Genomic DNA, 24,221 nt, shown 5'->3' with positions numbered 1-24,221 from the left:
TTGTGTGGAGAATTATTACGAAATGACAAATTTACCAGTGCACAAGGTTCATGGCAAAAGATCTTGTTGTTTAAACTCTAACCAGAATACAAAAATCCTGGCAGATGGTATATTTTGCTTTAAATAAGAGCTTTTGGAGTGAAGTCATTGGACTGGAGTGGATGGAAGCCTGTGATTGCATGAAGGTGAAAAGTACTGCGTAGCTGCAATTTGTCTGCTGTTCCGAATCCTTATTAATATCCAATGTTATCATCCACTGCTAATTATTATTCAGACAGCATGCTTGATGGCCCCTCTCTCTTCAAGTCTTCACCAATCCCCAGTGGCCTCTTTGTATTGAGGATACAGAGAGTTGCGCCTCATTGGTGGGCATGTGAATGAGAGCATGCTAAGACTCAGAGAGCCACAGACAGACTGTAGACACTCTGGAGGATGCTTGAGTAACACGCCGTGATCATGCCAGCTTGCCCACTATCACAATGACATCCAAGTATGGATATGGATCTTACTGTTTTGGGTTCAGTGTGGCTCAGATTAGTTGCATGTGTCTTGTTCCTTCTTCTACAGTGGACAGAAAGTAAGTAGCCCCAACCTGTTGCTTTATGCAGTCATGACGTAATTGGTAGTCCACTTGTTTGATAGTGTACTAATATCAAAGAGCACAGATTTAGACATAGGCCTACTATATTGTTATTTTTTTGTTGTTTAAGTAGTATTTATTTTGACCTGCAACTTGTACACAGTGTTCATTCAGGTGATTTGATTTAAAATGTAAGAAATTATTCCAAACACTGTGATGGGTGGAAAAAGCCTATCTGATAGGGCTTCGAATCGCCTTCGCATGAGTGTGGTCAGGGGTATCGTTCGTAACCCTGAACGCATTAGCCGCAGTGGCACTCAAGAACATAAAAGGCTTAGCATCAAAGACACTTAAAAACAGAACTGTGCTTTTCATTTTCTAGACACTAGGCACATTTAAAAGGATTGGGGTCTGCTTTCATCACAGGCAAAAATGGCATTTAAATGTGTGCATCTTTACCATAGTCTAGAATTTGATGCAGTAGAATTGTAGAGTGCTGTTTATATAAACCTATGGTTTGACGTCCTCATGTTTTGGAGATGAATGTGGGGTCATGCTGAGCACTGGTCTAGACTGCCTATAAGCTAATCTTACTGAAAATTTTGGTCCCAACTGGTGAACAAGTTAAAATATAGAGATTTGATTTGAAAGTAAAAGTTCTGCTGTGCATGTTAACATGCTCAGACGCCATTGACTACATGGCTTTTGATACTTTTTGATGCCATTAACCAACATATCAGTAAATATCTTTAAGCATTTCTTTTCTATGACCCCTGAATGTGAACAATAGGCAATCCTGATAACAACATTGCCAAATTGCGCTCATGATTGCTTGCACGATTAGCCTTTGTCTCAATGCAGAGTCTGTAATAAAAAGACATTGCAGACTGCAGGGTTTGAATGGGGTTTCTAGACACCCCTTAAATGACTGACTTATGTCTATGGCCGGTAACCATAGCAACCTCTTCTAAAGGAAAGCTGGAAGTGTGGAATGGGTTGCTATGGGGACAGAATGTGATGCTTTGTTGAGACTCCAAAGTTTGCAAACGTCCTTGCACTGTGGGCTCCGTGAATAGGGCAGTCACAGAGGTTAAGACATTTTTTGGATAGATAAGAGGCCATTGTTTTCTCTGGCATTTCCGAGAATGACCGGCTGAATTCAGGAAGGAGGCTTTTATATATGTGCTTTATCTAAAGCAGCAGACCTTGCGGTGTGTAGGCGTGTGACCAGTCAGGTGTAGCCTATGCATTAAGTGAGGGGCCATTTACACGATAACATTTTCAGCCAAAAATGGGGAACTTTTTATGCGTTTTGAAAGTTCAGTTTCACATCAACGTTGTTTTGAAAATGGGTTTCAAAGTGCACGTTTTTGAAAACGGCACCAATATGGAATTCTTTGAAAATGGTGATGTCATACGTGTGCACAGTATGTGTTAGGTATGTAGACGTGCACAGTACGTGTCGATTTTAAAGGCAAGTGTGAACAAACATACAGTACACAACAATGGCAGTTTTGTAGTTTTGTTGACACAGTATATCACAATATGGAAGAAAAGATCTGTTGCAACTTCAATTAACTATGCTGCAATTCCAAAAGATAAACCGAATTCACCCAAAAATGAAGATTCTGCTATTAATTACTCACCCTCATGTTGTTCAAAACACGTAAGACCTTTGTTCATCTTCAAAACACAAATGAAAATATTTTTTATTAAATCCAAGAGCTTTCTGACCCTCCATAGACAGAAACGCAACTGACACATTCAAGGCCCAGAAAGGACATTGTCAAAATAGTCCATGTGACACCAGTTGAACCTTAATTTTAGGACGCTATGAGAATATTTTTTCTATGCAGAGAAAAAAAAAAGACTTTATTCAACAATTTCTTATCTTCCATGTTTTATTTAGCACACTCCGGATAATTTCGAAACTTGTTTGAAAATGCTGTAAAATTGTGTATATTGAATGTACGCTAAAATAATTCCAACATTTCCTCATAATCAATGACAAGATTCAGTTTTCTGTTTAAACATTGAATCTCTGTTTGCAACAGTTCAGTGTGAATGCAATGCAATTTAGGGAATGAAACTGACAAATATCTTCTCAAATCCTCAAGTGACACCATGACAGAATGGCCATCACACTATTTTCAGATGGGTTGAGCACAATACAAGCCTAAGGCTCCATTACCTGATGTTTGATTGGCTCTGAAGTCGAGCTGACTCATCAGATGATTCATTTAATGCTTATTGGTCTTTTGTTCCAATGCTTGTTGACAGTGTCAGTTTGGAGGACATTATACAAAGACAAAGCAAAACACAAAATATGCAACTACGGTCCTGAAATCTTCTTGTTAAGTGTCATGGTTTAAAGGGTAGCACCTCGATCAAAAAGAACCATTTAAAGACAGGAATGGATTCATATAATAATAAATTACCTTTGTTGTTGCTCTATGTGAAAGCAGTAGCTTACTTGTTAACTGTTAGCTAATTTGAGAGAATGCTATGCTTAGAAAATAAATATGTGTTGAAGCATAAAAACATCTGTGAGACATGAACTGATACATGCAGTATTGGACTACAGTTAATTTGAGTGTAAGTTTTTGCCTGTGTTTTGCTAATTGACCATGTGACTGTTAGCCAGCATGCTACACAACATGACATCCCCACTTTTGGCCTTCTATGTCAATATGTACAACTCTTTATCAAATTAACTGATAACAATAAATAAATATACTCTATTATATTTCGCTAGCAAACAACTGCAGGGGAATATTAAAGGTGATGTGTGCAATTTCTGTGCCTGCAGAAATGCGTTTGCGTTACGCATAAAAATTTATATATTATTACTCTATAGCAAAGATACTACATAGAAACCTGAAAAGGTTTTTTTTTTTTTGGTCACAAAATGTAATTATCTTATTGCTCCTGGTGTCACAAAATGTTAGTATATTATCACCTAGCTGCTTAAACTGAACAGTACATACAGTATTCCTGCGTCAGGCAATAAATATTATACAGCATATCTGACCTGCTTGATTGCTTGTTAAATCGCAAAATGTATTATTGGCCAGCTCTAATCTGCTAAAGGCAGGAAGATATTACGTTATAAACATGATTTGTACAATATTGTACCATATTTGCCCCATACAAGGGTGCACATTAGTCCATAAATGGTATATAATATATCCTTTTGAAAGGGTACTACCCCAACGACAGCTTTTGTACCTTTAATTGTCATCATATTATTTAAATTATTGACAAATCAATAAACCTATTGACTTGTATTGCATAAATATGGTTATTAAGTTTCAGAAATCTCACACAATCACAGAAAATAGCTTGATTCCACATTGCAAAATAAGGTACTTGTGGCGGCAAACTTTTAAGGGGAAAGAAAGGAAGTGCGCAAATTTAACACCGTTAGCATTAGGTTGATGATACAAGGGGCAATTTTTTGCAGTATTGCTGGGTTATTGTTGGAGTCAATGGGCAACCAGATGAGACACATAGGGCCCATGAGAGATTTAAAGTATACATATAGAAATGTGTTACCCATTTTCAGTGGGAAAGTGCCCAAGCAACATTGTAACAAAAGTTACCCCGTGTATCATTAGCCTTAGCACGTTTCTGTTTGTCCCAGGTACATTAGGGAGGCAGGGAAAACATTCAACACATGTATAAGTGTCTTATTTTGTTTTTTTTCGTAACTCTTTGTAGATTTAACACTTCCCAAGACCTCAACGCTCTGCCTGGACGAGCCTTGCCAAAACAGGGCAGAGTGCAGGGAAGCCCCATCTGACTTCCTGTGCCAGTGTATGTCGCCTGCGCCAGTCCTGCCCAGCACGCGTTGTGATTCTTCCAGTGCGCTCTGCCAACTGTCCATCTGCCAGGACAATGCGACGTGTCAGCCCACCGGTGTCCACCCGGGGGAACTAGTTTGCCAGTGTGAACCCGGCTTGTTGGGGCAGGAATGTCATAGCAGTGCCCAGCTCTGCGCTCAGGGGCTGTGTGGGGACACACCCCAATGTCTGGCAGTGCAAGACAGGAGCCCGGGGTACGCATGCATCTGTCAAGAGGGTTACACTGGGAGTTCTTGCGAGAAAAAGGTGGACCACTGCTCCCCCAACCCCTGCCGCAACCGTGCCATCTGCCGCAGCAGAAGGGACGGTCCCACCTGCTTCTGCGTGCCGGGATTCCAGGGTAAACGCTGCGAGATCGAGGTGAATGAATGCGTGTCGGGGCCCTGCAGGAACGGAGCCACCTGTCTGGACAAGATCGGGCACTTCATCTGTCTCTGCAGGCCTGGATACACGGGTAAGTGAAGGGAGGGAGGGAGGGTCAGATGCACTGTGAGACTGACATGTGGGATGTCTCGAGTAGTGCCAAATGCAGCCACTGCCATCTTGTGGCTGAATCATGGTATTGCAGCCTGAAATGCAAACCCTGGAGTACATCCTAAAGTTCTTTCTTTGAAGATCTCTTTTAATATAACTTATTAAAGAAGCTGTCAAGTTTAAACTTGTTTAAACCCTAAATATATACACTTTTCTTTGATGATATAATGAGTAAGGGAGAATGGGGTTAGTTTGCTACCCTTGTGCATATTTCTTTGGGTGGGTTTATTGTTTAAGCCAATTTCTGGTTAGACACCTACCTTAAAGGTTATACTACAATCATGCTAATAAGCTTTTTCATCTTGATATATATATATTTTTTTCAGGATTAAAAAAGTACTGTTTATTGCACACATGTAGTGTCGTCCCAATGTAAACTTGATATTTACTAACATTTATTTGAGAATGTTGTAATTAAATAGGTTTACAATACTGTGTAATATTAAAGAAACAGTTCACCCCAAAAATGAAAAATCTTTCTTCATTTACACATCCTCGTGTCATTCCGAACCTGTATGAATTTCTTCTTCTGCCGAACACAAAAGAAGATATTTTGAAGAATGTGGGTAAACAGACAGGTGTTGGTAGCCATTGACTTCCATTACTTCCATTCCAATATTATGGAAGTCAGTGGTACTTACCTCTAGGGTTTGGTTAAGTTTAATTACTTGTAATTATGCATAATTTACTGTTATCACAAAATAACAGTAAATTGTTAATTATACAAAAATGTATAAAAAAAAAATAGGACTGTGACTCGGACTATAGAACTAGGACTTTGAACTTTTAATTGAACTTTTGACAACTTCCGTGTGTGACAACAAGCCCCAGTCTCTTAGAACTGACATGATGTGAAAATTCACACTTCAGATCTGATTGCAAAACATTTTTGATCAAGTGAAGGAAAAGCTGTGGGCAGCATATCAATAACCCTAAAGACTGACTGGGAGCTTCCAGTTACAGTCTGTTTGATCCAGGATGAGGCCTGTCCAGATGGCATGTGTAATAAGCCATGCAGAGATCTCGACAAAAAGCGGATTGGCATCTTTGCACTCAACACCAGTCTCTGATGTTCCAGGCAGCAGCTGTGAGGTTCAGATTGATGAGTGTCAATCACAGCCCTGTCTCCACGCCGGCAGTTGCCATGACCACATCAATGGCTTCTCGTGTACCTGCCTGGCGGGCTTCCAGGGGGAGCGCTGTGAAACCAACATCGATGAATGCAGTGCCCAGCCATGCCAAAATGGGGCTCTGTGTGTAGATGAAATAAACAGGTACAATACATTACAATACATCCACATGAGGGCACAACATGTTTTCTACATCTATTCCAAAATCAATCAAAAATAATAATAATTCACTCAAAACCAGTATACCCGAAATGAAATAACATATGCATATTTATTTTGGAATAATCTTTTAGCTACAGCTGTGACTGCTCACAAACTAACTACACTGGTGTACACTGTGAGGTCCCGCCTCCTCCCTGCTGGTCTCAACCCTGCCTCAACGGCGCCCTCTGTGAGGATGAAAATGGGAACTACACCTGCAGTTGCTGGCCAGGTGACTCACATGGGGCTCATTTGTGTGAACTGGAATATATTCAAATCAATGGATTGAATTTAGAATGAAGTATGGCGATCTACAATGCAGATGTAATATTTATTGGTGTATTTTAGAAATCAAGGCTTTAAATGATTAAGGCAAATTAGGACACTAAACTTCCTTAGGTTGTCACTCTTGTCTGTGTACCAGGGTTTGAGGGTCTTAACTGTGAGACCGACGTTGGTGAGTGTGATAGCAGTCCCTGTGTGAATGAAGGCACTTGCATTGAGCTCTCTTGGAAGACACTTTATGGCACTGAGCCCTTGTTTCCTACTCGATACAACCCCAGGCATGCTTCCGGCTTCATCTGCAAGTGTGCACCAGGATTTTCAGGTATCCGCCCCATTAAAGGGGTCATATGATGTTGCTAAAAAGAACATTATTATGTGTATTTGGTGTAATTAAATGTGTTTATGCTGTTGATGGTTCAAAAAAGGAATTATATTCCACATTCTGTACAGTATTGTTGCTCCTCTATGCCCCGCCTTTCTGAAACAAATAGATTTTTACAAAGCTCATCGTTCTGAAAAGCGAGGTATGCTCTGATTGGCCAGATATCCAGTGCATTGTGTTTGGCTGAATGCCTCAAGCGTGTGACCGAAATGTTATGCCCCTTACCATACTGTGATGCCATAGTATCTCCACGACATGGCAGCTGCAACAACAATACTACAGCGAGAATCAAAGTTACACCTTTTTTCTTTGTGTAAACATTTGGACAGTGTTAAGCAAATCTTCGCACACAGTGAGGTAGACGTGGGGGTGTGGTTAAACAAGGTGTTTTAGGAGGTCGTGGATGAGTCTTCACTTTTAGAAAGAATATCTCTTGGGGTTTGAGACTTTAGTCTTTGCAATTTTAGGGATCTTATCTATGCACGAACATCTTGTTACACTCATAAGAGAAAGGAAAACTTGAAAACGTATCATATGAGCCCTTTAAATTAAAAGATCAAGACAAATTTCAGTTTTTTTCAGAGGTTTGTGTCAGTGCAACTCATGTATCTCAGGACATTTTCTTATACAACTGTTTTTGTTGTAAATAAAGAAGGGGTAAAAAAAAAATCCTGGACTGCCTAAAATCAATAACCGATGGAAAACTGAGTCAGAATCTGTTTTTAATGCCTGGTTAAATTCTTGGCAAAATGTTGCCTATAATGAGCATATGATAAACATCATCAGGATGTTGCAACTGTAAATCAGAATGGTCTTGGGATTCTGTCCTGTTTGCATAATCAAAACCAAATCAATCATTAATACAAATTATTTCAACACAAATTCACTATACCGGTTCCTAGAGTAAACAACTAAAAATATAACTGCAAAATGACATTTAATTTTTAGATTATACAAAAGTGTCTGTCTCTCTGAATGTCAGGTTACCAACTCGGGACAAGACTCAGAGGCAGAGGCTATAATTGAGATTTACCATTGTAAGATGCTCAGGTTGAATTAAGCTAATCCCCCGGGAGCTGGCGTTGATGGGGGCCTAGTGTTGCAGTCCACAGTTTTTCTTGAAGGAAGGAATGTACATAGATGGCTGTCTGTTAGGATGGCCTCTTGCCATCAAAAAACAATGAGAATGGTAGACGTCTAATGCCATGGAAGTTGTAGTTTGGATTTGGAGTGTTCTGTTGCTCATTTCAGGTAAATTTACACTTTTTTAGGATTTCAACTTTGGTTGTATTATCATTCTCAGTGTGAATTCAGTGGTGAAATAAGATGTGTTGGGGGGTGGGGGGGTTATTAGGCTAGTGAAAAGTCTTACAATGAGCTAGCAATGACTTTAGGTCATAAGTGTAACAGTTTTTTTGTTCACGTTTTCCATGTGATGCATTATACGCAGCTCCTTAATGTTTTATCCAGGCATTTTAAACTCATACAGTGACTAAATTCTCATTCAATTACATTTTAGTAGCACTTTCTGTAAGAATAAGAAAACTGGGTTGGCAGGCACACTGGAATAAAGTAGTTATGCAACCAGCTTCGGATATTTGTTGTCCTGAGGGATTATTGACTAAAACATGCCCATGTTATCGCTGGCATGAGCCACTCTTTAGTTACAGACACAGAATTGGCACAAATGCGGCAAACAGTTTTAAGGACAAAATCTCATAAAAACTATAAGACCTTGTTTTATAATTGCAGCGAGAAAAGTTCATTCTTGGGTATCTTTGTTAAACATTTATTTTGTAAGGAACTTAATTCCACTCTGGGCTCTCCCCTTTCAGGTACCCTGTGCGAGCAAAATACCACTGCTTGTACCACCAATCCGTGTCATAATGGAGCCATATGCGAGGACTTCCTGGTCAGCTACAAGTGCATCTGCCCGTCTGAAAGCCAAGATGGAATTCTCTATGGTGGCCGCAACTGTAGTGAGCCCCTGGTGGGTTGCGAGGGTCACGAGTGCCAGAACGGGGCAGCCTGCATGCCATTCCTGAGCGAAGGTGTACATGGCTACAGTTGCATCTGTCAGCCTGGCTACATCGGCCCTTACTGCCAGACGCCCACAGTATTCTCCTTCGAGAAAAATGGAGGATTCCTGCACCTGCAGACCCCGCAGCTGGGTGCAGAAACATACTTTAATATCACGCTAAGCTTTCGCACGGTGCTGAAGAACACATTGCTCTTTCAGAGGGGCAGCGAAGGGGTCACCCTCAGCCTGGAGGTACAGGAGACACACCTGCTTCTTGATCTTAGGAGTGACCCTCAGCCAAACGCAACCAGCTGGACTCTGACACTGCCTCAGGATGTATCTGATGGCGAATGGCACTCTGTAGAGGCTGTGCTTGGAGTAGGCACCCTGCTGCTACAACTACTGGAGCCATGCCAGGATGGAGATAACTGTAGTGTAACAGCCCAAGTAGAGACTGGTGCCCTTGAGCTGGAGTCAGCCCTGCAAAGCACCTTTGTTGGAAGATCAACTGAGGGAGGGGGCTCTGGCTCATTCATAGGCTGCATGAGGGACTTGTTTGTGGACACACAGCTGATGGTACCAGAGGACTGGTTGAGCAGCTCAGTGGTGGATGTCAAGCAAGGCTGCAGCCATCATGACCGATGCCTTTCTGGTCCATGCGAGAACCTTGGAGAGTGTGTTAACCTTTGGCTAGGTTACGAGTGCTTATGTCTGCGACCATATGTAGGTCAAAACTGTGCTGAGGGTAAGAGTACCAATGAACTGACCTTGCATATAACATGACAACACTGGAAATATCAACTGTGGTGTTGTGAATGGGCTGTCCATTTTAGCACAATAGAGATACGCCGTAGATGCTTCTACTGTAGACAAGTCGATAGCCTTGCAATAAATGTAGAGGATCTCAGGATAAACCTTGGGAGATGCTTTGTGTTTCCTCTAAGGGTCCAAGTTGCAATAGTAAAACTGGAATAGTTCTAGAAACCCTTTAAGAGTTGTATGTCTTCTCTTTCTCATACAGAGTACGTTACTGCTAGATTTGGCCAGGAAGACTCCACAAGCTATGCCGTCTTCACCATCACTGACCAACTGGAATCAGATAAGCTCTATCTGTCCATGTTCTTGCGTACACGGAAGGAGTCTGGTCTTTTGGTGCTGCTTGCCAACAACACCACTGAGTACTTAAAGATGTGGCTGGAAAAGGGAAAACTCATGGTGCAAGTCAACAACTTGAAGACTTTAATGGGTAAAAGTGAGGTTAATAATGGTGAGATCCATTTTGTCGGCGTCACCATTAAGGATGCTATGATGACTCTACAGGAGTCAGATCATGAATTCACAGCAACAGATGTTCAACCGGTTTCCCTTCAGCTTGAGGATGTGATCTATGTTGGAGGACTGCTTGATGGGCGTGATACATCTGCTTTTGGTGGTTATTTTAAAGGGTGCATACAAGACTTGCAGCTCAATGAGAGGAAGCTAGAATTTTTCCCACTTGATGCTTCTGTGATGTCATACAGACCTGAACACATGGTTGACGTTACCCCCGGCTGCACCAGTGATGACTCTTGCTCTGTAAGTTACACCAGATCTGGCAGATATTTGTACAAAACCTTGTTATCTCAATTGGCCTAGATTGAAGTTTACATCTATGACTTTGGTCATGTTAATTATGAAACTAATGACAAACTGGGCAGATTCAAATTCTTTTTTTTTTATGCAATTTGATTCACTAATCCAATAAATGTGTTATCAGTTAAAGCTTTTCCTGAGTATTCAAACACTTTATAATTGATCATGTATAAATTGGTGTTTTGACTAGAAATATCATCATTTGATAGTATTTCTGAACATATGGTTTCTTGAAATAGGATTGAATTTGGTTAGCCGCTTGACAGTAGTTTTAACGGTGGGGAAAAGCTTTCCAAGATACAAGCTGTTTTAATTCCATCTTACTACTTCTAAATATTTTCTTATTGTTAATACAATATATATTTTATAAAAATTCAGTGGATCATTTATTTGACAGTTTTGGATTTATAATTTTTTTGTTTTTTCATTCCAGAAAAATCCTTGCCAGAATGGTGGAATGTGTTTCCCTCTATGGGATGACTTCACATGCAACTGCCCTCCCAGCACAGAAGGGCAGCACTGTGAGGAGGTGAGATGGTGCGATTTTACCCCCTGCCCACCACAAGCAACATGCCGGACCCTCAACCAGGGCTATGAATGTGAGTATTTTTGCACATCTGAAATCAAAAAAAAGTCACCGTAGTCAAAAATCATTCAGTTCTGGTTTGAATATGAAGTCAAAATTAATGGATTGCATAATATAAAATTAAGTCTTTTGGATTAATTAACTTCCAGATTTAAGTTGTAGACTAGGCTCAGGAAAGAGACTTGTTAAGGGCATTTAGCAGACTTTAACTAAGATTGTTTTACGAATGAGTCTTAATCCCTGAGGTTTAACATAAACTATGTTTGCTTTTATCTTATCTAGGCATTTCAAATGTGACTTTTCAAGACAATAACACTCTTGTATACAATGGGAATGGTTTGATCTCCCGGCACCTGACCAGCATTGTTTTTAGTATCCGAACACGTAAACGCAATGCAGCATTGTTACATGCGGAGAGTGGGTCTGACTTTGTTACGGTATCCATTCAAGATGGCTTTCTGGTGCTAGAGCTTCTTAGTGGACCTTCTTCTTCATCATCTCTGTCACTGGTAACACTACGCAGCCCAAGACCAATGGCTGATGGAGAGTGGCATCCAGTAGAGCTGTTAATGGCTAGTCCTTGGGCTAACAACTCCCAGTGGATCATGGTCCCTCTTGATGACAAGGATGAACCTACTATATCTGACACCATGACCGGAAATCTAGACTTCCTCAGAGAAGGAGTTGATATCCTTCTGGGAGGACTTGGCCCGGAGTCTGACTTGAATCTGATTGGTTGTCTGAGTACTGTTGAGATTGGTGGTATTGTGCTCCCGTATTATGGTCCTGCCGAGGTTAGATTCCCACGTGCACAGGAAGAGAAGTTCAATAAGGTAGTGGAGGAACCTGTCCAAACTGGCTGTGTTGGTAAGGTGGTGTGTGAACCCAACCCCTGCCTGCATGGAGGAATCTGTGATGACCGCTTCAACCTTTTCCAATGCTTCTGTCTACCTGGCTGGGGCGGTGATCGCTGCGAACTGAATACAAACACCTGTGCCTCCAACCCCTGTCAACATGGATACTGCAGTGTGCAGGACCTTTCATACATCTGCACATGTGAGAGTGGCTACACCGGCACCAACTGTGAGGTGAAGGAGGATGTTTGTGCCAGTCACAAGTGTGCTAATGGTGGGACCTGCTTGCGTGGCCTCAACAGCTATTCCTGCCTCTGTCCCGACAGGTTTACGGGGCCGTATTGCAAGTGAGTCTATTCTAATTTGTGTCATGGAGTTGACTTGTTATTGGTCATACTTAGGATTTGTTTTAAGGGATTTGTGCAAACCTCTAAATAAGAGTACCTTAAATCTACTCAAGTCCTAATCAAAGTAGCCCTCCTTTGATTAGGGCTTGAGCAGATTTAAGGAACCATAATTTAGAGGTTTCGAACTAAACTCTGCAAGACAGTGGGCCTCCGGGACTGAAGTTGCCCAGCCCTGCTCCACAGAGTGGTGGCCCTCCAGTGTCAGATTTGTGGAATTCTGTCCTAAGTAATAAACATTGGCTTGTAACTTGTTCCATCTTTACCCTGTTGTGATAGAAACGTAAGTGATCCCTCAAAGTTTGCAGTTGCTTGTCAAAGCACTTGGACTTGGTGGGTGGGTTATTAAACAGGTGAAATAGTTCTTAGGTTTACCCTAAAAGAGGAAACCTAGGCATATCTAGGGACTTAAATAGCTTTGAGAAATGAAGTAAACTACCACCAAAACCACCATAGCATTGTGGTGGTGAATCTTGCCAAGAAAGCACTGCTTTCTTCAATGTAAGAATCTAGTTAACGGAGTTGGTTTATGAGTTACCGTCTAACTCTAGCAGATTTTGTGGAGGCTGTGTGCATCCCAAAACCTGATTTAATGCTTCAACACCAAGGCAATTCACAGACACGTCTGCAAGGAATAGCGTTTGTCCCTTCTGCAAAACATTGAACCAAGTCAAAAAGAGATTTGCCTTAGATATGAAATCAACCTAATGTTAAAAAGCCATAACTCAAGAAGCTACTCCACTTTTCAAAGGAAAGAGAATGCGAAACAGAACGTTAGACTTTGTACATAGAAACGGGCCACAAACCTCATACAATGATTCCCATCAAAATAAGAAAGCAACTTGAATGAATCAAGACCCCTAAGAGACTGATTTGTTATAAAGGTAATGCAAATCATATAATTGCTTTTATGGTGTTGTTTATGCTAGCGTGACTGCCGAGACGTGCCTGTTGCCATACGTGTCATTTGAAAGCAGTAATGGTAATAATAGTCTCTGCTGAGAGTGCCCATCCTCCAGTAGTTGCGTTAGGCCTTCAGGGTGGCATCTAAGGCAAGTCTGCAGCCATTTATCTCATAAACATGTTTTGTTGCCAGACTGCTTCATAGCACTCCTTTGAAACTGCCTTGCAGGCAGCCGGGAGACATAATAGATCTATCTTTTCCCCACTGCAGAGTTAGAGAGATCTTTGGTGTAAAGTTTCTGTTAAAAAAAAAAAAAAAAAAGACTGACGCTTGCTGTTTGTTTGTCTCTTTCCTCACAACAGCACTCAGATTGAAGAGGCTCCGTGGTACGTAGTTGTCAGGAGCGTGTAAGTGCCGTTTTACTGTCGACTTGTTTTTAGATTTATCCTCTTTTTTATATATCCTTCCTTTATTTGTTCTCTCCTTCCAGCCTTGTACTTCCTTTTTTACTATCGACCACCCTTTTCTTGCCATCCTTGCTTTCCTCATTTCCTTCCTTCATTCACTTTTTTTTCTTCCTTTCTCCTTCCTACTTTAATGTCCTTTTGATCTTTCTTTTCTTCTTTCTTGCCTTGCCTTTCTTCCCTCCTTACCACTTCTTTCCTGTTATCCCTTGTTTCTTGTCTCTTTCCTTTTTACCTTCCCTACATCTTTTCTTTCTTCCTGCTGTATTCTCTATATCTTCTTCCTTTTGCATTACTTCCTCATTTTTTTCTATCTGTATTCCTTCATTCTTGCATTTCTCTTTTTCCTTCTTTTTTGACTTTGCCCTTCCTTCCACCCTCTTCCCTTCCTTTCTCCTTCCTATTCTTCTCTTTCTCTCATTTATTTTTTTTCCTTCTTTCTATTCTTTCTATGCATAATTTCCTTTTCAGTTCCTTTTTATCCTGTTTCTTTTTTCTCCATTAACATCCTTTACTTTCTCTCAATATCTTTCTCTTTCCTTTTCTTCTTTCTTTCTTTCTTTCTTTCTTTCTTTCTTTCTTTCTTTCTTTCTTTCTTTCTTTCTTTCTTTCTACCTTGTTGTCATTTACTTTCTATCCATACATTTCTTTCTCTTTCCTTTCTTTCTTTTTTCTTTCTTTCTTTCTTTCTTTCTTTCTTTCTTTCTTTCTTTCTTTCTTCTGTCTTGCTATCTTTTATGTTCTCTCCATATTTTTTTCTTTTCTCTTTCTTCCTACTTCCTTTATTATTCTCCCTTGCTATCCTTTGCTTTTTCTCCATATCTCTTTCTTTCCCTTTTCTTTCTTCCTACTTCCTTCCTTCTCCATCAATTTCTTTCATTCCTCCTTGCTATCTTCTATTTTCTATCCATATCTTTTGTTCCCTTTCTTCCTTTCTACTTCCTTCATTCCTTTCTTTCTATCTTTCTTTTATTATTATTTCTTTTCCAACATAGTCTCTGTAAAGTAAAAGGAAACCACAATTCAAACTCTTTATTTGTCATATCATATCTTGGTCCATGCAGAATAACAATAGCAGATTCTTCATATTAGCTGTATGTTAATCCCCATATAAGGCGTCGGTTTATTGAATTCTCTTTGTCTTGAGGTCAGAGGTCCATTCACATGCTAATCTCATTATTCTAATAGTGGGCTAATCCTCTTTTATGCGGGACAAAGCAGCGGGGGGTTGTAGGTAGTAGCCCCTTACATGGCTCTCAAGAGGAGAGGATGGATTCTTCATCATCTGTTATGTTTCTTTCTTTCCCATCATCCTCCCCATCCCCAGACCGCCCAAGCTCCCGGTGTCCATCTGTGGTGATGAACAGCAGAACTACACATGTTTCAATGGGGGGAACTGTTCTGACACCAACATGATGTGTGACTGCCTCCCTGGGTTTTCGGGTCACTGGTGATTATTCCTTCTTTATTCTTATTCTTTCTTTGTTCCCAAGTTCTCATATGCTAATTAATTTTCAGGGGTGTATTTATGCCATACTATTAACCAGTTTTAGAATGCGTGGAATTGTCATATTTAGAACCAAATTTTAACCACAACAGTAGCCGTAATATTTAAGTTATGAATAATAAGGTTTTTTCACTATACATTTATCACTTAGGTGTGAACTAGATCTTGATGAATGTAGATCCAACCCTTGCTTGAATGGTGGCTACTGCCAGAACATGGTCAACAAGTTCCAGTGTGTCTGTGAAATGACCTTCGCCGGCGAGACCTGCGAAGTCGACGTAAGCGACATTTACTTTTACATGGCTGGTTTGTTTTGGCAAAACCTCCTCCAATTTCTCTCCTACCTCATTCTTCGCTCATACAATGAACCAGAGGTGGACTGGGGTGACAATGAGTAAACAGGTCTTTGGTGGAGGCTAGGAAACGGGCTAGTGTGATTGCTTTCTACACAGGTTTATTAAGCTGGAATGGAATACTGACTCGAAGTGCCTTGAATACGTTTGCCCCCTTCCGTTTTTGTTTTGTTTTGTTTTGTTTTTTTGCATATTTCTCACACTTAAAATACTCAAATAAAATTTTTTGATATTACACTGATAATGCAAGTATTGTTAATACAAAATGCAGTTTTTAAATGATGATTTCTTTAATTAAAGAAAAAAAGCTTTCCAAACCTGCCTGGCCCTATGTGATAAAGTAATTGACCCATAAATCTAATAACTGGTTGTGGCCTTTGCGGCAACAACTGCATTCAAGCTTTTGTGAAAACTGGCAATGAGTCTTTCACATCGCTGTGGAGAAGTTTTGGCCCACTCTTCTTTGTAGAATTGTTTAAATTCAGCCAGATTGGAGGGGTTTTCGAGCAAGAAAGGACTGTTTAAGGTCATGCCACAGCATCTCAATCGGATGTCCAAACTTTGACTTGGCCACTCAAGAACCTTAATTCTGTTTTTCTTGAGCCATTCAGAGCTGGACTTGCTGCTGCAGAACCCAAGTGTGCTTGAGCTTGAGGTCACAAACTGACGGCTGGACATTCACCTTCAGGATTTTCCGATAGAGCGCCGAATTCATGTTTTCATCAATTATAGCAAGTCGTCCAGGTCCTGAAGCTGCAAATCAGACCTAGACCATCACACTATCACCACCCTGTTTGACTGTTGCTATGATGGTCTTTTATGAAATGCTGTGTTGGTTTTATGCCACATGTAATGGGACACACACCGTACAAAAAGTCTGAATATTTGCCCAAAAGTCTTAGGGATAATCAAGATATTTTTTGGGCAAATGTGAAATGAGCCTTTGTGGTGTTTTTGTTCAGCAGTGGCTTCTGCCTTGAAACTCTCCTATGGATGCTGTTTTTGCGCAGTATCTTTCTTACTGTTGAATCATGAACTCTGACCTTATTTGAGGCAAGTGAGGTCTGCAGTTCTTTAGATGTTGTTCTGGGTTCTTTCATGACCTCCTGGATGAGTCGTCGTTGCGCTCATGGTGTAGTTTTGGTAGGCCGGCCACTCCTGGGAAGGTTCACCACTGTTCCAAGTTTTCTCCATTTGTGTATAATGGCTCTGAACGTGGTTCGCTGGAGTCCCAAAGCCTTAGAACTGGCTTCCTAACCCTTTCCAGACTGATACATGGCAACTATTTTGTTTCTCATCTGTCCTTGAATTTCTTTAGATTGCAGTATGATCTGAATCTTTTAACTGTGACAAATATGCAAAACAAAAACAAAAAAACGGAAGGGGGCAAAAACCTTTTCACTGCACTGATATTTGAAATTAATAGTTATTTAAATGTAATTCAAGTATTTATCAATGAAGTGAATGTATTTGTAAATATGAATGTGTTAACCACAGACAATATTCTTTGTTGGTTTGGGAAAACCATTGGCAAGGGCTCCAGATGAAATGATGATGTATTTAGATGAAATGTCAGTGAAACCGCTTAGTGCCTTAAGATGATATGGTCTTCATAAATCCAGAAGTTATTTTTTACTGTACTTTAATGCTATCCAATCAGAATCATAGACGAATTTTCAGGGGAAATTATTTTGAGACTACTTTGTATACTTTTTAAATTGAGCATTACATAGAGTTTATACATTTAAACTCATATCACATGAGTAATACTTCTAATAATGATTATGAAATCAGGATTGGGATTAAATCGGAATGACTTTACTGAAATTATTGAATTGGATTTTAATACAACCAAATGTTGTGTATTAGTTCAGCATTTTTGCAAATAATTTGATTACTTTTAAATTCCATAATTCATAATTCCAATTTGGTAACATCCTTGGAAATAAAGTGTTCTTCCAACACATAAAACCAAAGTTTTTTTTAATTATACACAGTATATATATATATATATATATATATATATATATATATATATATATATATATATATATATTTCCAACCCAAAAATGACTTCTAGCACAGAATAGATTTAGTTTATTTCTGTTTAGGGAAGAATAACATTTAATGTTTCATCTGTCATTTCTGTGTCATTTCATGTCATGACTGTCCTTTCCATTTTCAGAACTGATATATATTCACCAATAACAAAGAACTGATCAACTCATTGTGCATCTTAAAAAATGAACTACTCTTCTGTAATTCTTTCTATATATTTTAAACCATCAGTGTCACGATAGTTTAAAGTGTTCATCTGTCTGTTAATGTCTGTTAGTGTACATCGTGTCTCTCACATTCTGTCTTTAGATGACTGTGTTCCAATAAAACATTTCTCTCCATCCCATCCATCATCAGTCTGTTGTTTGTCCTGTTGTTTGGTTTTGTTTAGCTGTCTCTCTTCTGTCATTACACACCCAGAGACTGTGCCAGTGGCACATCATGGAGGTTTTGAAGAATGTTGCCACAGATTTTGAGAGACAGAGCCACTGAACTAGGGGCGGCAGACACATCAGAGACACAACAGCACTGTAAAACCCATGGCAGGTGTGTTGAGTCAGCAACTTGTGTGTAATCCTGACACCACAGGATGTTGAGACCACGCAGAAGTATGTACTGTGCAAGTTTGAAACAAGTTGGAGAGGTTTTTTTCCAAATGCAACTTACAGTATTTCAGTTGCTGTGACAGCTCTACTCAAGAGTTAAGGGTACACTGGATACACTGTTGATTGCAGGGGAATCACATCGATTTGGTTTATAGTTCACACTACATGCATTAGATGCTACTAAAACTATTTCAGTTCTTTAATCGCTTGGTTTCTTTTAGCCTTATTGTTTGACAAAATTATTATACATAATACTCTTACTTGATTGGTTTAGCCAATGCTTGTCTTAATTCAGGCTCTAAAAAGCAGCTACTTTTACTCAGAAAAGGGATTGAAATGCATTTAAAATCTTTTTCAGATCTTTTTCTTGGCAAATATTTTTATAAACTGACCTAATGATATGTGACTGAGTTGAATATATGACATCAGAACATTATTGTGACTGAATGGGTAGAAAAGCCCCGATCAGTTTAATCTCCTCAAGATGTCCTTATATTCATCTTGCGAGCAGTGCGCAAGTTAAAGATAGCCCCATTTCAGTCTTTTAATCCTGTCTAACAGGATAGAGGAGGATGAGAGGATCTTATCGCAAGCTAAGACACGTAACAGTGTCGCTCTCTGAGCTTTGGGGTTTTCTTAAGGACCTCTTAAGACTTCTGTGGCTTTAGTTCATGTCTGCTAGTTTAGAAGCTATGTATGTTAGGGGTGGGCGATATGACCAAAATCCTAACTCACGATATGAGTATTTTTATTTCACGGCATATATATATATATATATATATATATATATATATATATATATATATATATATATATATATATATATATATATATATATATACACAATTAATATATATATATATATACAATTAATATTAATTAATATAAGATGAAAAATACTTCTAATAATGATTATAACATCAGGTTTGGGATTCGTTTGGAATGATTTGAAGGAATTTACTGAATTATTATGAAATATTGCAAATTCCATTCCATATTTCAAAAGTCTAATGCTGTAACTATAATTGAGAGCATCCAGGGAAATAAAGTGTTCTTTCAACACATAAAACTATATAAAAGTTTATTTATTATATAGCACAAATTTAGTTTTAAAAAGCATTATCATTAATTTCTTGAAAGCACACAACCCAAAAATGACTTTTAGCATAGAATAGATTTAGTTTAGATTTCTTTTTAAGGAAGAATGAGATTTCATGTGTCATTTCATTGCAATTTAATTGCATGATTTTCCTTTCCATTTTCATAACTAACTTATACTTATCAATATCACAATATTGATAAACTCATTTTGTATCTAAAAAAGAAGAAGAAGAAAGAATCTTCTGTAAGGTAGCCTTAAATTAACCATTTGCGCGAACTGATTCACTGAATTGATGCTCGGATGTAAATCTGAATGTGCAAAGTTACAAAAATAGAGAAAATTGACATGAAACTTCTTCGAGTTCATTAAAATCGAATGCAAAATCTGAACTGACACATTATCACTATAAATATGTTTAATTCAAGAATTTACAAGCATTTTCTGAGTTAAAATTGTTTAAAAATAAATCCAACACCATTTTTACCCAGTGTACATAAAGTTAAAGCGCCGCTACTCCACAACATACCTATTTAGATGGATAGATAGGTTCCTGTAGTGTTGTATCTGATATATCAAGTGTTAGCAAAGGTATATAAAAAGAGGGTATTAGCTGCTAACTGGTTCACAAGGATAACTTTATCTAGGTTATTTTCAAACCATCGAAAAAAAATATTTCATACAGTTCTATTACTAATGCAATACATTTAAAAAAAAACTTAAAAATAGATCATTTATGCAGAGGCAAGGCGACAGGGAAGAAAGCGCAGCTCTTGAGGGCTAGTGTTTTTGACTGCTGAAGCATAAATGTGTCTCAGTGTGAGGAATCTGTGGGTCTGTGGTTCTGCTCCACGTCTGCAGAGAAAGTTTGTGTCTTCAGAGTGACAGAATAGTGCTTGGCCAGCAGAAAGGCACAGCGGTGTTCTGCGTGAAATGCAACTCAGCAGTGCATCGCTGCAGGTCTGAGAAACGAGGGGGAAATATATCGGGAGAAGCTTATCGCAGTGACAGGGTCGTTTGTCTGCTGGAAAGTCTGGCTGTCTCTCTCTTTCCCGCTTTCTCTCACACATATAAAACATTGCCTTCAGAGCAGGTGATGAGCTCAGCTCAGAGTTTCTGTGGCCATGAGCTTCTTGCCTGTCTCTCTTGCTTCAACAGATGGAGCCAAGTGTTGGGTTGGATGATCTAATTTGGTCCTGAAGAATTGTCCATCTCCTCTACAGCATAAAGTGTGCGAGAAGCAGCATTTGGCGGTGTATACTGATTCTTGAATCTTGGCACTATACAATTATTTTTTATAGCACAACTATGATGTACTAAAATAAAACAGTTTACATATTTATAAAAAAATAAATCACTATTATTGATATAACTCATTTGATTTCTTCCGAAGGTTACATTGTTAAGCCAGAAGTTGGCGACGGGTAAATGTTTAAATTATGAATGGTTTGGTCAAACGATTTGTTAAAAATCATTGATTCAGTCAGAAACAAAACAAGTGACTCATTGAGGGTAGTCAAGAGATTTGTTCAAAAGTGTTTGATTCAGAAACAAAATAATATGAGTGAGTCACTGAATCACTCCTTTGACTGCTTAGTGCAATATTCAGGAACAAAATGAACGAGTCAATGACTTATTCAGTCAACAGATTTGCTCAACAAGACTCATTGAGTGATTCATGAGATAATTCATTCAACTGATCTGTTCAAAAACACTGACTGATTCAGGAACAAAACAAAAAGTGAGTCATGGAATCATTCATTCAACCGAATCGCTTAAAATCCTTTTTTCGGTTACAAAACAAGCGAGTCTCTAATTTAGTGAATTATTCAGGCTACTGATTGTTTTTTTTTTTTTTTAAATCAGGATTTAATCGGGAGCTAAATGTACGAGTCATTAAACAGATTCTTTCAAAACACTGACATGTAAACAAAGTATGAGTATAAGCCACTGAATAATTCAGGCAACAGATTTGATTAATAATAGTGACTAATTCAGGAACCAAACAATGTTAGTGAGTCATTGAATCACTTATTCAACTTCTTTGTTCAATACTCAGGCTACGTCCACACGAAGCCAGAGCTTTCTCTACCCAATCTTTTTTTTTTTTTTCTCGTCTCAAGAAATATCTAAGTCCACACGAAACTGACACAAAACAATGTAGTTTACATGCCAGACCAGCATGTGGTGCTGTAATTGTGCCACAGAGATACACTAAAAACAGAGAAGAAGACTTGGACTATGCGCATAAACTTTGCGCGCATTATACAAACGAACATGGAACAATACATTTATTAATCGGTGGTGATGTTAGTTAATAAAAAGACAATCGTTCAGTGTATGTTCATGTTTTTGTTGCTGCTACGTGACGTAGCGGTGTCTGACGAGGGGCGAGACGTGGGCTGATGACATCACAGTTTCAGAAAAAATACGGATTCGCTGTTTCACATGAAAACGCAAATTTCAGATTTTTCCACTATGGGACCCGGTTTCAAAAAAATATTGGTTCACTCTCCCAAAACGTCAGATCCGTGTGGACGAAATGCCTATACAATATAAAATATATGCATCTACAGCGAAACGGGTCTCTGTGTGGACAGGATCTCAGACACATTCAAGAACAAAACATACTAATGAGTCATTGAATCATCCAATCTACTGATTTGTTCAAAAACACAGATTCAGAACATGAAATTGGTGTATTTAAAATGTGTCTTTGATCTCTTGCGTAGGCTTACAAGTAGAATGTTTTGTTAGTGAAAGACTTAATCTAAGCGTCAAGTCTGACTGTGGTGAAAATGTCAAGAGAGGTGGCACATGAAGGGGGCAGGATTAGGATGCTAGGAGCAGATGCCTGTGCCAATCAGTCTAAAGAGAGTAACTCACCTTATGAAACACTTTCCAGCCGCTGACATAGACTGAGCCAAGAGAATCTCAATGTGTGTATATGGAACATATTATACAACTTTATTATTTTGGCACGTATCAAATTTAAGTGTATAAATTACAATACCATACATGCCTGCTCTTTATTTTATTTAAAATATGACTGTTATTGCTGACTCCACCCCCGTCTTCCTTTCCTCCAGCTGAGTGCAGAGAACGTGTCGTCTGACCTGTTGCTGTCCATCAGTTTGGTGTCTGTGGCTCTGTTGTTGGTTCTTTTTGGTGTGGCCACAGCTTTGGTCATCACGCTGAACCGACGGGCCACACGAGGCACTTACAGCCCCAGTCGCCAGGAGAAGGAAGGTTCAAGGGTGGAGATGTGGAACATCGTGCAGCCTCCACCAATGGAGAGACTCATCTGAGCCAATCAACCAACAATTAGCCAATCACGTTGTTCGTGGCTTCTTGGTTTTACGAAACGATGGGAAAAGACATTTTCATTCATTGATCATGTGGCAGCTATGATCAGCTAGATAATAGTATTATTAATGATCATTTTGGTTGGACAATCACCCATTTATAACAATGTGATGAACACCTATTATTGGTATATACACCTTAGAAGAGCTTTAGGATTCACTGATTGGTAAATTGTGAAGCCTTCTTAATAACAGGTGCGTCAAGACAATGCTGCTTAACAATCACAGCTAATCAGAAGATATTTAATAGAATTCAGGCAAATGTGATTTCAGTGGTTTCATCTGGTTTTACTGTGCGCCATGTGTTAAAGTTTTTCCTAAGTGTGTAAAAGTCTCAGGATTGTTTTTCTTCGAATGTTGTCACTTTAGTTCTGTAATAATAATAAAAAATAAAATTAAAACGTTTTTTTTTTCATCAACACAATGATCTGATAATTTGATGCAGTTGTTCGTTCTGTAAAGAAAATTGATTTGTGTTGATATTAAAAATAATAGTTTTATTGATCTCCTGTTTACCTATCTATTTTACAAGAGATCTGGTTTAGTGATTTTAATAAATAACAAATCCAGCGTTTAGTGGTCAAATGAATCCACCCAGGTAAGTTGTATAGACATATAATTTATTTCAGTTCACAGTGCTTACAGTGGTACCAGTAGTTCCTGTAATAACACATTAGACTGTCTTAATTTGCACTTAAAAACGATTTAACTGCTCAGAGTTCATCCAGCTTCAGTCACTCAAAAGCATTTCAACCACCACAAACTAAACTGAGATTCCATATTCACCTACCAGCAAACATTCAAGAAAATCAAGCATGATTTGTGTCTTTTATCATATTGAATCAGCTATACAGACATTTTGTGTAAAAAAAAAAAAGTTGAATGTGTTGAACATTCAGAAGCAGTTTGGAGCGTCCAGTGATTCATCTACAGCAGCTCGTTACTTAATTTACAAAATAATTCAACAGCAAAACAGATGAAAAATGAAGAATGTCACAATACTACAATGTAAGAATGTGTGAATGGTACCATAAAAGCTGAACAATACCAAAAAAAATACCATATAACTTTACGACAAAAATGCACATCAATAACGAGTAAGAAGAAAAAGATTTTGGATAGCATTTTCCTTAATATATGTGGTGACTATCTAGTTTCATTTAGTGTTTAAATTGAAACAGCTGGTTAACAGTAACTGGATCAAATTGAATGTAACTAAGCAAAATAGTATAATGACTGTTTTCATACAGGTTTCCCCAAAATCTACACAGTTCATCAAAAAGTTTCTACGCTGCTACATTAACTGTGACCAGATTTCAAATAAGGCTAAACAACATTAAAAATGATCTCTACTTTAATAACAAATATGTCAATTAGATAGAAAAACGTGTTAAA

General features: G+C 38.8%; 1 protein-coding gene across 2 annotated transcripts; it reads left to right on the top strand.

Moving 5' to 3' along the window:
• The first annotated feature begins 62 nt into the window (after positions 1-62).
• On the top strand, positions 63-23,854 carry LOC127988350 (protein crumbs homolog 1-like). 2 transcript variants are annotated; one of them, XM_052591081.1, is made up of 13 exons: positions 63-577; positions 4,301-4,897; positions 6,056-6,251; positions 6,401-6,540; positions 6,733-6,915; positions 8,811-9,740; positions 10,017-10,570; positions 11,061-11,226; positions 11,496-12,414; positions 13,738-13,782; positions 15,167-15,289; positions 15,498-15,624; positions 22,551-23,854. In XM_052591081.1, exons 1-13 carry the CDS (start codon positions 493-495, stop codon positions 22,767-22,769), a joined length of 4,284 nt encoding a protein of 1,427 aa, XP_052447041.1. In that variant the 5' UTR covers positions 63-492; the 3' UTR covers positions 22,770-23,854. The 2 variants fall into 2 exon arrangements, with proteins under 2 accessions (XP_052447041.1, XP_052447042.1); XM_052591082.1 differs by lacking the exons at positions 15,498-15,624; positions 22,551-23,854 and having other exon boundaries at positions 13,738-13,761; positions 15,167-15,272.
• The last annotated feature ends 367 nt before the right edge of the window (positions 23,855-24,221 follow it).

The sequence above is a fragment of the Carassius gibelio genome, chromosome B22 (genome assembly GCF_023724105.1).
Source record: "Carassius gibelio isolate Cgi1373 ecotype wild population from Czech Republic chromosome B22, carGib1.2-hapl.c, whole genome shotgun sequence".
Taxonomy (NCBI): Eukaryota; Metazoa; Chordata; class Actinopteri; order Cypriniformes; family Cyprinidae; genus Carassius; species Carassius gibelio.
This window is presented reverse-complemented; position numbering and strand designations above follow the sequence as displayed.

Excerpts from the sequence above, each read along its gene's own strand:
- LOC127988350 (XM_052591081.1), top strand. The coding sequence starts at position 493 with ATGGATATGGATCTTACTGTTTTGGGTTCAGTGTGGCTCAGATTAGTT. Across the intron at positions 4,898-6,055 it reads CTGCAGGCCTGGATACACGG|GCAGCAGCTGTGAGGTTCAG; the intron begins GTAAGTGAAGGG and ends CTGATGTTCCAG. Across the intron at positions 6,541-6,732 it reads CACCTGCAGTTGCTGGCCAG|GGTTTGAGGGTCTTAACTGT; the intron begins GTGACTCACATG and ends TCTGTGTACCAG.